Raw genomic sequence first — 15,373 nt, 5'->3', positions numbered from 1 at the left:
AAGGTGATGCTCACAGGCCCCAGGGCTGCTGTGGTGCCCTGCTGGTGCCTGAGGAGGGAGAGGAGAAGAGAGGAGAGGCTCGGGCTCCTTTGTCACGCTGTTGTTCTCTCTTTGTGCCTCTGACACTGGCGGCGGTGGCGTTAGTGCTGGTGAGAGGGGAGGGCCTGGCAGCCACGCAGACTGGAGCCTTGTCCTTGTCCACAGCTCAGGTACCGTGCGAGGCTCTTGGGGCGACTGTGTCGGAGCCCCGAGGTCGCTCGATGGATTACAGCCCGTAATCCATCCCTCCCATCTCACCCCAGACTGGGCGGCAGCTCCTTCTCCTGGTTCTCGCCCACTTGCACCCTCCCTGGCTCGTTGCTTTTGCCTTCCTCACCCTCCTCACCCCATTCCTTGCCCGGTGCTTTCAGCCCCTGCTCTCTCCTCGGGAAGAGCATGGGAGAATTCAGCTCACACAGCCTGGGGATGAACCAGCCCCTGGGCAGGGCAGGGGGATGACTGCAGACCCTGGCATGGGTAAGGGGCATGGGGCAAGTTTGCTGGCTGGGGACAATGCTCTGAGCCCCCGGGAGGCCACCCAGGCCACCACAAGGGTGGATCAGGCATCTTTGGGATCTGGCTGATCCCTCCTCTGCCAGGGCAGCCCCTCAGACCACGTCTGGCAGGGCTCAAGGGCATCACCTGCCTGAAGATGCACTGAATAGTTTGAGGATCTTTAGTGGAGGACAAGGGAGCCTTTTCCTTCCAAGGCCTTTTCCTTCCATCAAGACTTTTGATGGCTGAAGGAGCATAGGTTGATGGCTCAGCCTGCTCCTGGGTGGATGAGTGTCCTCACCAGTGCTAACAGTACAGTAATCTGTGTTTGCTGTCCCCTTGCCCCCACCCCACAAAGGTGGCCCAACTCCTGGGATTGCCCTGGGAGCTAGCAGGGTCCAGCACTGAGCATGTGGGGAAGCTACCGTGTTCCTTCCAGCCCTGCTTGTCACCTGCCTGCCTCCACCCATGCTCCCTCTGGGCATGGGGCAGCTGAATTCTCGAGGGTGATCACCGCCATGGGCTGTGGCACAGAACCCCTTCCCATGGAGAAGGCCCTGGCATCTCCACATCCGTTTGCAGCAAGCATCGATGTCGCCTGCTCACTCTTGTAGCCATAGCTGGGTAGATACTGAGTTGCTTGTGTCGTGGGCAGGGGCTCTTTATAATGTAAACCTGCAGGATTGTCCATCTCCCCGCCTCCAACGGTGGCTCCCGCTGGAGGAGATGATCTCATGGCTTTGGGAGTGAGGGGAACAAAGGATCCATGGCGATTTCTGATGGGTTTATACATTATAAAGCATTTATAAGAACACCTGCCTCTCCTCTTGGCAACCCATCACTGCCACACCCCCTGGAGCTGCAGGATGTTCACCAGGTCTACGTGTCCCAGCCTGACACCCTCCCTCCCACCCTCCCTCCTGGTCTTGACGGGAAAACTCTGGTGGTGATGCTTGAATCCATCTCCTTTTTTTGTCCCTCCATGAGCTCTCTGATGTGGGTCTCGGGTGGGGTGATTGTCCTCCTTCTCGTACTCCCTCTCCTCTCCTCCATGGTGCTGGGTCGGCAGTGATGGCCGTGGAGCGGCTGCAGCAATTACCTGGATGAGAGCAGCTGGTGACTGAGTCCAGCACTTCCCAGTAGAAGTGCTGGGACGTGCCATGGCAATTTTCTGCCCCATTTTGCCTCCGCTGTGTGGTTTGGTTTTCCCACAGGGGTCCTGTGTGGCTGTGGGCACACCAGGAGGTCTTTGAGCTGGTCCGGTGGTGCCAACATCATCTGCTGATTGTTGGTGCCACATCGAAATCACCAGTAAGCAGGAGCCCACCCATAAAGCCATCTCCTCCTGTGCCATCATGGCTTGTCCATTGCTCCCTCAGAGCCTGTGCATCCTGAGCAAGAGGCCGTCTCGGCTCATCCATAGCTCTCCACGTGGAGAGCTAATACATCAATCCATACACAGCCTGAATAAAAAGCCGTAAATCTCCAAAGAGTTCAAATTCAGTTAGCTGGAATAACCAGAACCATCACTAAAGACCCTGCTCACTTATGCCTCCTGTGGCACCCTCTGAGGAGGCACAGTGCAGTGGAGTGGTACTCGCTCGTGGCTCTGCACAGCTGCCCAGAGGTGGTGGGGAGGTTGAGTGGTCAGTGTGTAGCCCTCTTCTTACCTGGTGAGCAAGGGCAGGTGCCCAGCAGAGGTGCCTCTTTCCTTGCAGAGCAGCATCTCCTTCTGCCAGTTGACATCAGTGTCTGGAAGCAAGAGGGACCCCTACATACTGCAGAATAACCTGGTGTGAGGCTGGCCAGGACAGAGGTCCCACCAGAGAAGTGCTGCAAAGTTAAACTATCCCCTTTTCAACAGACCTTCCACCTGTTGGACTAACATGCAGCCAGGGTCTGGGGTTACTTTTATGTGTTTTAAGAAATGTTTGACCTGTAGGCTTTGCCTGCGGCGCTGAGTGCTCTGTGTGCACATGGCAGGGATTCAGCTCAAACAGGGCCAGAGGTTTGGTTACAGCTAAGGACCTTGTAGCCCACCTTGGCTTGTCCAAGTGAGTGTCCTGCTGGGTTGCAGGAGATTCTGTGCTGCAATTCAGGCTCTTAATCAGTGGATTTCTCGATGGAGGTGATTTGGCAGAGTTTGGATGGGAACTATTGTGGCTTTGAAGGTAGGTTCCCTTGGAAGCACCTACCTTTGGCTGGTTGGGGCTGACTCTTGAGGTCTCCCCTCAACTCTTGGCTAAGGAGGACCATGAACCCACCTGCTGTTGCCCAGTGTCCTGTTCTCTGCAGGTTTCTCTTGCAGCAGAGCTTTTGCTATGTGCCCCCAACCCAACACCTCCAGCAGGGAGGGCAGGATCTCCTGGCTTGCTGGATGAGTCTCTCCCTGGAAATATGCCCCATCCTGAAGGACACAGTGTGGTCTACTCATCGTGCCTTTCAACCTAAGCATGGGGTGATGGACAGCTGCCACAGGGTCCCCGTACCTGAGAGGCTGCAGTTGTCGCTGTGCAGCTTCCCTGATGCTTTTCTTACCTTCTTCCTCTTTTCTCTCTTTTTCCCTCTCTCTGCTGGTGCTGTTTGGTGGCTGCTGGGCTGGATCGCCGACAGGAATGCTTTGGGGTAACTATGGTGGTTGGGATATTGTGGGATGGTGATCTGGGGAGCACAGGGGGACGGGTGCAGATGGATGTTGGTCTGTCCAGTGCCAGTGCTGACCCTTAGCTGCATTTGCAGAGACTGCAGTACACTGCTGTGCAGGCACCCCTGAGGTCTGAAGAGATCCCTCCTTAGTTAATCACTGCAGTTGAGCTGTCCTTGGTGGCAGCTTGCACCAGCTGAGCACTACCCCCAAATCCTCACCCCAGCCCTGAGTCAGATGCCCAGGCCCCTGATAATGAGCAAAACAGGAACTAGGAGGTGTAAAGTGAGTCCCAGAGCTGTTTATACAGTTGCTTCCCATGCATGTGTGGGGCTGTGCTCCCAGGGAGGGCTATTAATTAGTGGTTTTGTTTACATCTCTTAACGATTAAGCCCATTATTGTGCTCCCTGTTGCATTAACCCTAGCAGAGGAGCCGTGTAATTGGGAGCATCTGTTGTTGCAAGTCATTTCCTTGATGTTTTTTGAGGGTGCCTGGTGGATCCAAGCTGTGCCACCTTCACCAGGATCTCTGCTCCATCCTGAGATCTAGTCCGTGGGCAGTGAAAACATAAGAAAAAACCCCTGGTATTGTGGTTGGGAATAATCATCATATTCAAGAAATGAGGGTCATGAAGGGTCTTTCCTCAGTAATTCTACCAGTAAGCTCTTCCTCAGCTGACTTTGGGTGGAGGCAAGTGCAGCCCCAGTCTGTGGAGACCTTTGAGACCCTTCCAAGGGTCCAACCCTGCTGCCTTGGGTAGGAACACCTTCTACTAGACCAGGTTACTCAGGGCCCCATCCAGCCTTGCCTAGAATACCTCCAGGGATGGGGCATCAGTTTCTCTGACAATGTAGGTCCCATTGAGTACATCTCCCTCATTTTATTATTAATTTCTTGCAACTAGTAGTAACAGTAGAAGACAATTTGCAATGGTGGGGGCCTTGTGCAAGCCCCACCTGCAAAAGGCACATGCCTGTAGTAGGGAAGCTCCTTGTACTGCCTTTACCCTGAAAGTCTGGCATTGCCTGCCCCAGCCCCGGCTTCCCGCACAGAGGGGTTTGTTAAGGTCACTGCTCCCCAGCAAAGGGGAAAGGTGCTAATCCCGAGGAGGAGAGCACTGCTTCATTTTTCATCTCTACCAGCTGTCAGTGCGGGTGTTGGAGGAGATGTGTTTAGGTGGGCTGAGCACTCAGCATTCACACGTTTGTGCCCCTCCTGTTCCCACCTTCACACGTGCTGGGGGGGGTGTTGTCAGCAGTTTAAACCCCCAGAGCATCCAGGTCTACAAGGTTATTGTCTCTCCGTTCCATTTTTGGGTGTGTGTGCCTCCCTCCGACGTGGTAGGACCAACAAGGGCCGGGATATCAAGACCATCAAGTCTCTCCGTGTGCTGCGGGTCTTGAGGCCTCTGAAAACCATCAAGCGACTGCCCAAGCTGAAGGTAACAACCCCCATCTCCTGCCTTACACCTGTCTTCTTCTCCTGCAGGGAATGGTGGGTCAGGGACCACGCACATCAATTTGCTCGTGGGCAGTGAACAAGTTGTTTTCAAAGCTTTGGGTGTGCTTTAGGAGCCCTGTTTTCAACCACAGCACCCTGCAGGCTGCTTCATATCTGGAGATGCAGTGAGTTATTAAAAGCAAGCCCAGACCTCTGCAAGGTGTCAGAGGTAGTTCCTCTACCAGTGGGGCTTGAGTGGGTGCAAGGCAGCAAAACCCAGATGCTGTCCTGAAAAGTAGATTGTCCTGGTTTTGGAGAGCTCAAATCTCTTTCCAGAGTTTATGATCTTTTTCTCCGGAGCAGCTTGCAAAGGACTTCGGGTTTTATGTGCTATGCTGCCATGGTGTTGCACTGGAGGGATATTTCCCATCTCAATAGTGGGATTATTCCTGTGGCACAGGTAGGATTATGGATTTCCCTACCTTAGCTGCTGGGGTATAGAGACAGAAAGGAGAAAGAGACTGGGGCAGCCCTGTTTTTTATTTACATGTGGTTATTTGTCTGATGAATGAAACAGAGTAACATGGGGTTTGACACCAGCTTTTCTTCATGATCAGTGGATGGATTCAGCCCATGTCAATTCATTTCAGGAAATGCCTGACTCCACCATGAAACAGGGATATGGACATTCTTCACATAAAGTGCTGTGAGAACTAGGGCTGAGAGCACTAAGGGAGATGCTGCTGCTGCAGGCAGAGGTGTTTGCTCTGCCTTGTTATTTGGGGTGATGCAAAACAACAAAATGTTTACTGATTAGTCCTGAGTGCTGCTAATTGCATCATTAGGATGGTCCCCTGTCTGCTACCTTGGTTGCAGAGAACACTGAGGATACAAACATCCATCCCTGGTGCTGCTCCGGGGGCTGCATGGTGCCTACATGTGTGCTGTGGGCACTCTGGTGTTAACCTCCTTTATAAAATAGCTCCTGGGAGAAGGCCCAGCTTTTTTCCTCCTTTCCCCACCAGGAGTGGGAAATGCCTTTCCACATGACAGCTTGTTTTTGGTCCTGCCCTTTGCCAGGACTGCAGGTTCCCCAAGGTGAGCTCTGCCCTCTCCTGCAGGCTGTCTTTGACTGCGTCGTGACATCCCTCAAGAATGTCTTCAACATCCTCATTGTCTACAAGCTCTTCATGTTCATCTTTGCTGTTATTGCCGTCCAGCTCTTCAAGGGGAAGTTTTTCTACTGCACTGACAGCTCTAAGGACACACAGAAGGACTGCATGTAGGTTCCCTGTTGATGCTGCTTGACACCTCTGGGTAATGTCTGCTGTGGTTCCCAGTTAAGTCCTTGGTCATGACTCACTCTTGGCTGTATCTCTTGGGTTGGATGGCATGAGATGAGCTCTGCCTCATTGCTGTGTCAACACTGCACATCCTTCCATGGGATGCAGAGACCCTTATTTTGCTCCTGCTCTTTCCTCCTTCTCTCTTCTGTTTTGCCTTCCCCTTCTCTGCTTCCTCACGGTTGTTATCCAGCTTCTCCCCATTTCTCCCTCCATCCCTGCAGGAGGAGAGGTGCCCCTCACTGCACACACACTCTTCCCTCAGGGTTTACACCCACCATCCTTTAGTCTGGCAGTGTAAAAAACAAGGCCATTGCTCTCTCCCAACCTTGCAGAGGGAACTACGTGGACCATGAGAAGAACAAGATGGAGGTGAAATGCCGGGAATGGAAGCGCCATGAGTTTCACTACGACAATATCATCTGGGCTTTGCTCACCCTGTTCACAGTCTCCACTGGCGAGGGTTGGCCCCAGTGAGTATTCTTCTCTGTCTGTCCCTTTGAATGGGGGTGATCACATCCCCATTGGATCCCAGGTGGGACTGAGAGAGGAACTGCTGGGCAGGAAGGAGGAGAGGAACAATGAGAAATTATATCAAGACAAAAGGGCTTTTAGCTCCCCTATGAGGCTGGGGCCGTGGCTGGAGTTAGCTTCTTCCTTAAGGAGTGAATAAGGGATAATCCTTTCTTCTCTGTGGCCCTGCGATACATTTTAGGTCAATATTAGAGATGACCATAGGAATAGATCTCTCTACATGATCATGTGAGCTTGGGCAGTATTATTCTCTGTGTGTAGACCACAGGAAAATCCATTTTCCATCAGAGGCACAGTCAAAACACCGTAAAACAAGCTGTAGCTACTTAGAAAGGTCTTGAAAGCAGATTAGGACAGAGCTTTACCTTGTCATTGCACAAGGGGGGACAGACAGAGCTGGCTGTACAGAGGGAGTCCCATTGGAAGTGCCACATGGGGGCAGCCCTGAAGGACCTACCTCTGGTTGCTTTTCTTCACCTGTCTGCCCACAGGGTGCTGCAGCATTCGGTGGACGTGACGGAGGAGGACCGTGGGCCCAGCCGCAGCAACCGCATGGAGATGTCCATTTTTTACGTCGTCTATTTTGTGGTCTTCCCTTTCTTCTTCGTCAACATTTTCGTGGCTCTCATCATCATTACGTTCCAAGAGCAAGGAGACAAAATGATGGAGGAGTGCAGTCTGGAGAAGAACGAGGTACAGTCTGGAAGGGGGGAAGAAGATGCTTCCGTGGGTTTTTTGCAGTTTGGGAACTTGGAGCTGCCCAGGTATTGAAAGGGTGTAAGAAACCCGCAGGCCACGCGCCTTCTCAGATCATGAAGGAAAGAAATGTGGCAGCCACTGTCCCCCCCTGTCTCCATCAGCCAGGTTGTGATGCACGTTGTTTTGTTCCAGAGGGCCTGCATTGACTTTGCCATCAGTGCCAAGCCCCTGACGCGGTACATGCCCCAGAACCGACACACCTTCCAGTACCGCGTCTGGCACTTCGTGGTGTCCCCGTCCTTCGAGTACACCATCATGGCCATGATAGCACTGAACACCGTGGTGCTGATGATGAAGGTGAGCTGGTCAGAGTGAGCCTGTCCTGGTTGGAGCAGTGGGGAGAAGGAGGATCAATCAGGGTGAGACCAGAGGGTGTTTTGGTCGTGGAGATGCTTTGAGGCAGAGTCCGAGCATGTGTTCCCTTGGCATAGGCACTTTTAAACACCACATGCCCCAAACTGGAGGTGACATCTTTTCTAAGTGAGATGACCCAAACTATCTGGACCTCTTAACTGGTGGAGACAGATCTGAATTTACTGTCTGCCTCCTGTTTAGAAGGAGAGGCAGCTTTCCTGGGAGAGGGGTAGAGAAGTAAGGAGGAGATGTTCTTGAGACCCCCAGGGCAAGGAACATGGACCACCACAGATTTGTCCTGGGTGGAGAAAGAAAGGAAGTCTTGATGCAGCCAGAGCAATAAACATGACCACATCAGATCTATCAGCTTATCAGGGCTGGCAGGCCCCCTCCTGGCTAGCAATGTCTCTCTGTTTCCATCAGTACTACTCTGCTCCATACACCTATGAGCTGGCCCTGAAGTACCTGAACATCGCCTTTACCATGGTGTTTTCCTTGGAGTGCGTCCTCAAGATCATTGCTTTTGGCTTCCTGGTAAGTGGCTGCTCCTGTTCTTTACAAGGGTGTTAATTTGGACTTTGGCAGCACACAGATCACAGGGGGAAGGTGTTAATAATGTGAGGTTCTTGCTGCTTATTTTGGATCTTGGCCTGAGAGCTGCTTTTAGGGTGGATTTGCTCCTTTGGTTCTCCTTATACTTCCCACTACTGGATGCTGCTGGGTGAAGCCACACTGCTGCTTTACTTCTTGCCTTGTTTCTGCTGTACTCTGGTGCCTGGACCATGTATGTGCTGTACCACGGCTCTGTTTAGGCCAACTGCTGCTGCATGTGCTGGTGGCTGTGGTCCCTTGTCCCCAGAGGGTCAGGAGATGCGCTGCTGCCCTTGGGCTGTATTATTTGGATCAGATCTGAGAATCAGTGAAACTTTCTTGCCTGATTCACTGTCCTCAAGTCCCCAGCTGCTCACTTAAGATTTAAAACCATGGACTGCCTTGCATCCACCTACGCTTTCCTGCTTATGGGAGATAAGGTCCACTAGCAGCAGGGTTCCTAGCTACCCTCCTTGCTCCCAGTCTCACCAGCCATGTTTGGTCTTGCACCAGCTGCTGCACAAAGAGCAGGGTTGAGGTGGGTCCAGGTGCCCATGAAGAAGAGGGCAAAGCAGCCTCCTGGCTGTGAGAGCTGGCATGATAAGCTGTTACAGCCTGACCTAGACTGTCTGTGGCTACTTTTCTTGCTCCCATTTGCTAGGGTGGCCTGTTGGATGTATGAATCATCTCCCAGGAGAAGCTGCTTGCTGCAGACATGCTCAGGTCTGCCACTGTCTCAGACAAAGGACGGTATTCCGGACCCTGGCTGCATACAAATGGGCTGCAAGGTCTCCATGGTTGTCCATGAGCAGCTTTGGCCTGTGGCCCAGCGCCTTTCAGACTGCCATCCCTGAGTTCAAATCCACGTTCCCTCTTTCCTTCCTTTTGCAGAATTATTTCCGGGACACCTGGAACATCTTTGATTTCATCACCGTCATCGGCAGCATTACGGAGATCATCCTGACAGACACCAAGGTGAGGCAGGGGCTGGGAGCAGCAGGGTGTAGCATGGCCCTGGGGGTTCCCACCTCCCTCTGACTCTCTCATCTCCTCCCAGCTGGTGAACACCAGCAGTTTCAACATGAGCTTCCTGAAGCTTTTCCGGGCTGCTCGGCTCATCAAGCTGCTCCGCCAGGGTTACACCATCCGCATCCTCCTCTGGACATTTGTGCAGTCCTTCAAGGTAAGTCTCATGTGCCGTGATCTCCACCCAGGCCACAGTGATGTGGTGCTGCTCCCAAGTGCAGGCTGTTCCCAAGGTCTTGTTGGCTCGTAGGAGAGATGGATGGGCACAGCTTACCTGCCCACTGTGCTTTGTGTACTCCTCTGGAGCTGGACCTGTGATAAATGATGGGATGACTCATCTGCTTCTCTTGCAGGCGCTCCCCTATGTCTGCCTCCTGATCGCCATGCTTTTCTTCATCTATGCCATCATTGGGATGCAGGTGAGCGCAGACATCCCTCTGGCATGGACAGCCTGCACCGGCATGTCCTCAGCAGTACACACAGGAGCAAGCCTTGTGCCTGCCTGTCATTGCCTCACTTGGTCACGGTGTCCGAGAAGGTCCTGAGGGTGGAACAGCTTGTTTGGGAGCTGCAGAGCCACGTGCCCTGGGGAAACTGCCATGGGATTGTTCAGTCTTGCTCTGCAGCTGCCTTCCCAACTTGGACCTTTGGAGATGTGGCCTTGCGGACTCAGTTGGGCACCCTGTGTAGTGGCTGCTGGCAAATCCCCGCCTCTGTTTAGCAGCTACTAAATCTCTGACTAGACAGCCCCCAGGGACTGATTCTGTGCCTGAGGGACCGGGTGAGCAGCCTTTTGTCTTTCCCATCGGAACGGCTGGATCACAGCAGTGATCCCTGCAACCCAATTGTCCACCTCATCCCTCCTCAAAGGCTTTATGTTGTAGCTGTGCTGCTGCTTGGGCACTCCTGCTTAGAGCCCTGTGATGACCCACCAACTGGTGGGAGGTCTGCAGAGCATGGGGAGACAGCAGCTTTCCAGGCTCCAACTGGTAAATAAGAAGCACGTGAGCTAAAATGCTCAGCTCTGCATGTGCCACGGGGCCGCCTCACTTCTGCGGTGACTAAATCCCACGCTGAGGATCTGACAAAGCACCTTTGACAACGAACACTTGGGTTGTGGAGCTGCCTGATGAGCTGCTGCAGTACCTAATGCCTGACATGCGCTGCCAGGACAGGCAGGTTTTTGGCAGCGCTGGTGTTTAGGATCTTCCACCCCCTCTCTCCCGCCCCGAGAGTCCCGTGGCTGGTTTTTGCTGCTCTGCCCTACACATCTCAGCACCAGCTCCAGGTGTTCTCTGTGCTAAACAGCCGCCACCTGACTCAGCCCCCCCCCCCCCCCGCCATGTGGTAGTATTTGATTTATTTTATTTTTTTTTCTTAACACCATTGTGAACAAATCCCCAAGCAGTAAAGTCTGTGGGTGTTATTTGAGCAAAATAGCTGGAGGCAGAAAATATTCTACAATTACACATTCCAAAAAACCTGTACAGGGAAAAAATACTCTGCAGCTAGTGTATTTTTAGGTTCAGGGAAAGGGGAATAAATATTTAACAGTAATAACAGCACATTTTTCCTGTTTGAGGCACTTTATGAATGTTCGTTATGTCTTTCCATGGCCTTGGCTGTGGGTCATTATTAGAATATTGTCCATGTTTGTGGCTTTGTTGCCTCTCTTGGCCCTGGGAATGGTAGTGCCAAGTGTCTGGCTGTCCGTGGCAGCTTAGCAGTCTGTCTGTCCCACCCTCCCTGAGCCCTTCCCTGCCTTGTTTGCACCGCTGTGCCTGACTCCAGCGTCACAGACCATTTGTCCACTGAGGGAAAAGCTCCTGGGAGTTCCCAGGACCACGACCCAGCCCCTGCCCACAGCGGTGGGACTTTGTCCCTGCACCTCCAGTGCGCTCAGAAGAGCCGGGTGCTTTGCCGTGCTCAGAGGCCGCTTGTAGCGCAGCAGAGGGGTGGATGTGGAGAGGTTGGACTCGGTTGATCCCAGGTCCTCTGTGCTCCTGTTTCCATGGTAGCTCAGCCTCTCGCAGCCTTTGCCACCCACTGTAAATCCCCGCCAAGGAGAGGAGAGCCCTTCCCCAATGGCTGCTTAGTGCCAGCTCCTTGGCGCGCTGGCTGCGCACCAGCCTGTGTTTGCTGGGGTGCTTTCTGTGGAATCAGAGTCTTATAGATGGTTTGGGTTGGAAGGGATTGTAAAGGTCATCTTGTCCAACCCCATGGCAATGACATCTTCAACTAGGTTAGAGCCCTGTCCATCTTGGCCTTGAATGTTTTCAGGCATGGGAATGTGAATGTGAAGCTGCTTCCCTGGCAGAAGAGTTCTTGCCTGAAGAGCTGAGATATTTTTCTTCCTCCTGTAGGTTTTTGGCAATATCAAACTGGATGAGGAAAGCCACATCAACCGACACAACAACTTCCGCAGCTTCCTGGGCTCCCTCATGCTCCTCTTCAGGTAAGCAGCCATGGAACATGCTCCTCTGCATGCCAGAGGTGTTTGATTTGGGCAGGGGGTTGTGAGATTTCTCCCAGGGGCATCCTGCCCTGACTCCATCCTGTGCCACCATGAGCTGCTGAGAATGGCTATGTTGGGCACAGGAGTGCCACAGGAGAGGCATGGCAGGAGATCATGCTGTCCTGCCTGGAGGGTAAAGGCTGTGAGCCAGACACGACGGCAACATCCGGGCAGAGTGAGAATGAGCGCTGTGGAACCGACCTGGCCTACGTTTACTTCGTCTCCTTCATCTTCTTCTGCTCCTTCCTGGTTAGTATCTTCCCCCAAGAGCCCTAGGGATCCCCCTCATCAGCACCCCAGCCACAGGGTCATCTCCATCATCTTCCCACAATCACTCTTCCTTCTCTCTCCCTTCCCTTCTTTGCTCCCTCTCCCCCCCACTTTCCTTTCTCTCTGCTTTTTTCCCTTCCATTTAGATGCTCAACCTGTTCGTGGCAGTCATCATGGACAATTTTGAGTACCTGACAAGGGATTCCTCCATCCTGGGACCTCACCATCTAGATGAGTTTGTCCGGATCTGGGCAGAGTATGACAGAGCAGCGTGGTATGTAGCCAGCTCCTTCTCTCCTGAGCAACCTCTCAGAGCTGGTTTTAAATGAGCATCTCTGTGTTCTACTACTGGAACCATCAGTGTTGCCTGGGATGGTCAGGGGTGGTCTGCTGTCACCCAAGGGCAGAAGCTGGTTCCTACAACGGCTGGTGGCACAGGCATCTTGGGTGATGTTCATGGTTTGCCATGGTGTTTATCCTGAGAGCTGGAGGTTCCTGCTCTTCCTCTCCTCCCTGCCCAAGTGGGCAGATCCCTCTCAGCCTCCTTCCTTTTCCCTGTGCACCATCTGGATGCCTCTGCCCTGAGTCTGGCTCCATCCCTTGGTCCCCAGCACCCACGGCTCCACATCAGAGCAGGGCCAAGCAGGGATTGTTCCCAGCCGTGGGGAGATGCTGGGGGTCTGCTGAGCTCCTGCCAAGCCACCTGCGGAGAACCTTGTTTGGGGAACTGTGTTCCCATGCTGGCCAGCCCACGCACCCCTCTAGGGATGGGAGGACTTTGTTTCCTGCATTTTTGCCCTTGCTGATGAGGACCCTGGTGAGCAGGGCTCCTGTTTGCAGGCAGCAGCCTGTTCCCAGCAACAGGATGGGCTCACAGTGGCTGTACATACCGTGGGTGGTCAGACTTTGGCTCTGCTGTTGCTGCTGCTACTGCAGGGGGCTTGCTGTCCACTCCTCCTCCTCCTAGGGTGGTCTCAAGCATCCCTAGTGTAATGGGGAGCCCTTGGCAACTCTAGGAGCATGTTTGCCCTTCACTCAGCCCCAACACCACAAGGGTGCCTTAGGTGCCCCTTCCTTCCCCCCTCAGCCCAGGGACAGTCTCTTTGGAGCCATGACCTACTACTGCTGCTGCAGAGCGTGGGTGATCTTAGCTGGAGAGCCCTTGGCAAACACACACGCTCCCTTTGGAGACTCTGCCTCCACTGTTAATGTCCTACCCCTCAAAAGACCAGCCACAGCCAAGATATTTTTTTATGCCTAATATCAGCTGCAACTAGAGAAAGAAGAGCAGGTGAGAGCAGTAAAACCCTCAGATGTTCAGGGTGGGGCATCTCGCCCATGACTCTTGGGAAGGGTTTCTTCACACCAGGTACTTCATTCACTTCTGCCCCCCATATTTGTGGCCTCATTCTCCAGGAGAGTCACAGTAAAAGCATGTCTGGGCTGTTCTGTCTGAGCCATGTGCCCCTCTGATTTCTGAGCAAGCTGTGCTCTTTTGTCATAGTATGTAGCCAGTGGTTAGGGGACATGCACAGGAGCTGGTGGTGCAGGGCCTGCCGGGGCAGCCCTGGCCTCCAGTGCTGGGTGAGGAACGGGTGAGTACATCCAAACGGGTCCCAGTGCCTGAGTGGGGCAGCATTTCTGCTTCCTGACACCGAGACCATCCCACGGAGGTCTCATGGGGGGAACACCCAACTGCAGGGGGGCTCAGGGATGAATTTTGTCCAGATGGTTGGGTTCTGGTTGGGTTCTCCATGCAATGGGGAGGGGATGGGAGACGAGCAAGGAGAAAACCAGAGGCGAAGGCACTGGGTAGGGCGGTGATGCTGTTCTTTGCCTCCTCACGTGGTTTCCCTCCAAACTTGTCCAAGGATGCCCGGGAGGCTGCAGCACGCTGCACCTCAGCACTTCCACCCCACAGGGTCCTGCTTCCCAAAGGGCTCTGGTCTGGAGTAGAGTGGGAGGCTCAGCATCCAACGGCCCCTGCACCCTCTCCTGCCAGCTCTCTGCCACAACTGCTTTGATATTTCAGCGGTGCAGGAGGATACAGGCCATATCCTGCGACGACTGCACCGGGTCTGGGGAGGTGTGCTTCTGTGGGCAAGAAGGGGTGTGTGCAGGGGAAGGTTTGCTTCTAATAATGTGTACCCTTGGCAGAGCATGGTCTGGTGGTCGAAGCACAGTACTGGACCGTGAGAGACCCAGGTGCTAGTGCCACAGCCACCAGCTGGTCACATTATCTCTCCCCATCTCAGGTTCCCCAGATATTGGAGTCAAGTGGCTCAGCTGCCAACTTCCCTGGGACCTTGTGAGGCCCAGAGAGTTGGCTGTGTGAGGGCAGGGTCTCTGTTGATGTGATGGGACACAGCTCCATCAGAAGGGCTTGTGGTGGCGAGAACCCAGCCAAGCTGCAGGCTCATCCTGTCTAAAATCCCAGCCCTCTCCCACCAGGCGTAGGGATCAGGGGCACGATGAGGAAGGGTGATGGAGTGGTGTTCACCACCAGAACTGTCCTTCTCCGGGGTGAAGATGGGACAATGTGAGGAGATATGAGCTGACTCTCATGGTGGAGAAGATAGTAGCTGATGCTCACAGCTTTCCCCTCTCTGGGTCTGACAGAGCCAGAAGGAGAAGAGCCGTGTGCTCCTGGGGGTCTTACCCCACAGGTGGCCCCAGCATCCCCCGGTTAAGCTCTCCATCCTCCCCTCCTCCCTCTCAGTGTCCTATTAACCCACCTGTGCTTCCTTTGCAGCGGCAGGATCTCGTATAAGGATATGTACAAATTAGTACGGGTGATCTCGCCTCCTCTGGGCCTAGGAGAGAACTGCCCCTACAGGGTGGCGTGCAAGGTTTGCCTCCCAGTCCTCCGCCACAACCTGGCCACGGGACGCACCATCCACCCCTCCTTCCCCCCCCCCGCTCCACCGCCACCGCGCCTCCCCAGGGAACCCTGACGTTGCTTTCCTTCGAGTTTAAAGAGGTCCACTGCCTCCCAGAGCCAGCAGCTGTTCCCCTCGAGGGGAGGCATGAGCGGGGCCGGGGGGGCTCAGAGCCTCCTGGGGTGGGTTTTGACAAATTGCGTCCCCCAGCCAGCCCCCCACCCCAGTTCCACCGGCGCAGAGAGCCCCGAAGGGTGCCAGGCCAAACGCCGCCATCCCTGCTCGGCTTCTCAAAGTACCTCACGTGGGACAGGGAGTTTTTTGTGGGGCTTAGATGTGGTTTGCTCCTGGGGAGGGAAGCGGGGGAGCGAAGGCTGGAGGATGTTGGGGACTTCACTGTTGTTTTGGGGAGTGAGGGCTGGGGGGAGGATGGGGAGGCCAGGGTGACCCCTCTCCCTGGGGGATGCTGTGCTGTACCCAAC

The 15,373-nt window shown here is 54.0% G+C and overlaps 1 protein-coding gene across 8 annotated transcripts in view; it reads left to right on the top strand.

Moving 5' to 3' along the window:
- Positions 1 to 15,373, top strand: part of CACNA1E (calcium voltage-gated channel subunit alpha1 E) — a 111,556-nt gene that overhangs the window by 78,841 nt on the left and 17,342 nt on the right. For 5 of the 8 annotated variants that reach the window (XM_032696120.1, XM_032696115.1, XM_032696116.1 and 2 more), the window contains 13 exons: positions 3,148 to 3,159; positions 4,525 to 4,621; positions 5,742 to 5,902; positions 6,299 to 6,436; positions 6,989 to 7,190; positions 7,389 to 7,553; positions 8,034 to 8,144; positions 9,093 to 9,176; positions 9,259 to 9,384; positions 9,581 to 9,646; positions 11,591 to 11,682; positions 11,826 to 11,991; positions 12,159 to 12,286. In XM_032696120.1, the coding sequence (XP_032552011.1) occupies positions 3,148 to 3,159; positions 4,525 to 4,621; positions 5,742 to 5,902; positions 6,299 to 6,436; positions 6,989 to 7,190; positions 7,389 to 7,553; positions 8,034 to 8,144; positions 9,093 to 9,176; positions 9,259 to 9,384; positions 9,581 to 9,646; positions 11,591 to 11,682; positions 11,826 to 11,991; positions 12,159 to 12,286 (1,548 nt within the window). Of the gene's footprint in view, positions 1 to 3,147; positions 3,160 to 4,524; positions 4,622 to 5,741; positions 5,903 to 6,298; positions 6,437 to 6,988; positions 7,191 to 7,388; positions 7,554 to 8,033; positions 8,145 to 9,092; positions 9,177 to 9,258; positions 9,385 to 9,580; positions 9,647 to 11,590; positions 11,683 to 11,825; positions 11,992 to 12,158; positions 12,287 to 14,764; positions 14,862 to 15,373 lie in introns of all 8 variants that reach the window. The other 3 variants (XM_032696114.1, XM_032696121.1, XM_032696117.1) reach the window with 1 other exon arrangement.

This window comes from Chiroxiphia lanceolata, chromosome 9, assembly GCF_009829145.1.
Source record: "Chiroxiphia lanceolata isolate bChiLan1 chromosome 9, bChiLan1.pri, whole genome shotgun sequence".
NCBI classification, from domain to species: Eukaryota; Metazoa; Chordata; class Aves; order Passeriformes; family Pipridae; genus Chiroxiphia; species Chiroxiphia lanceolata.
This window is presented reverse-complemented; position numbering and strand designations above follow the sequence as displayed.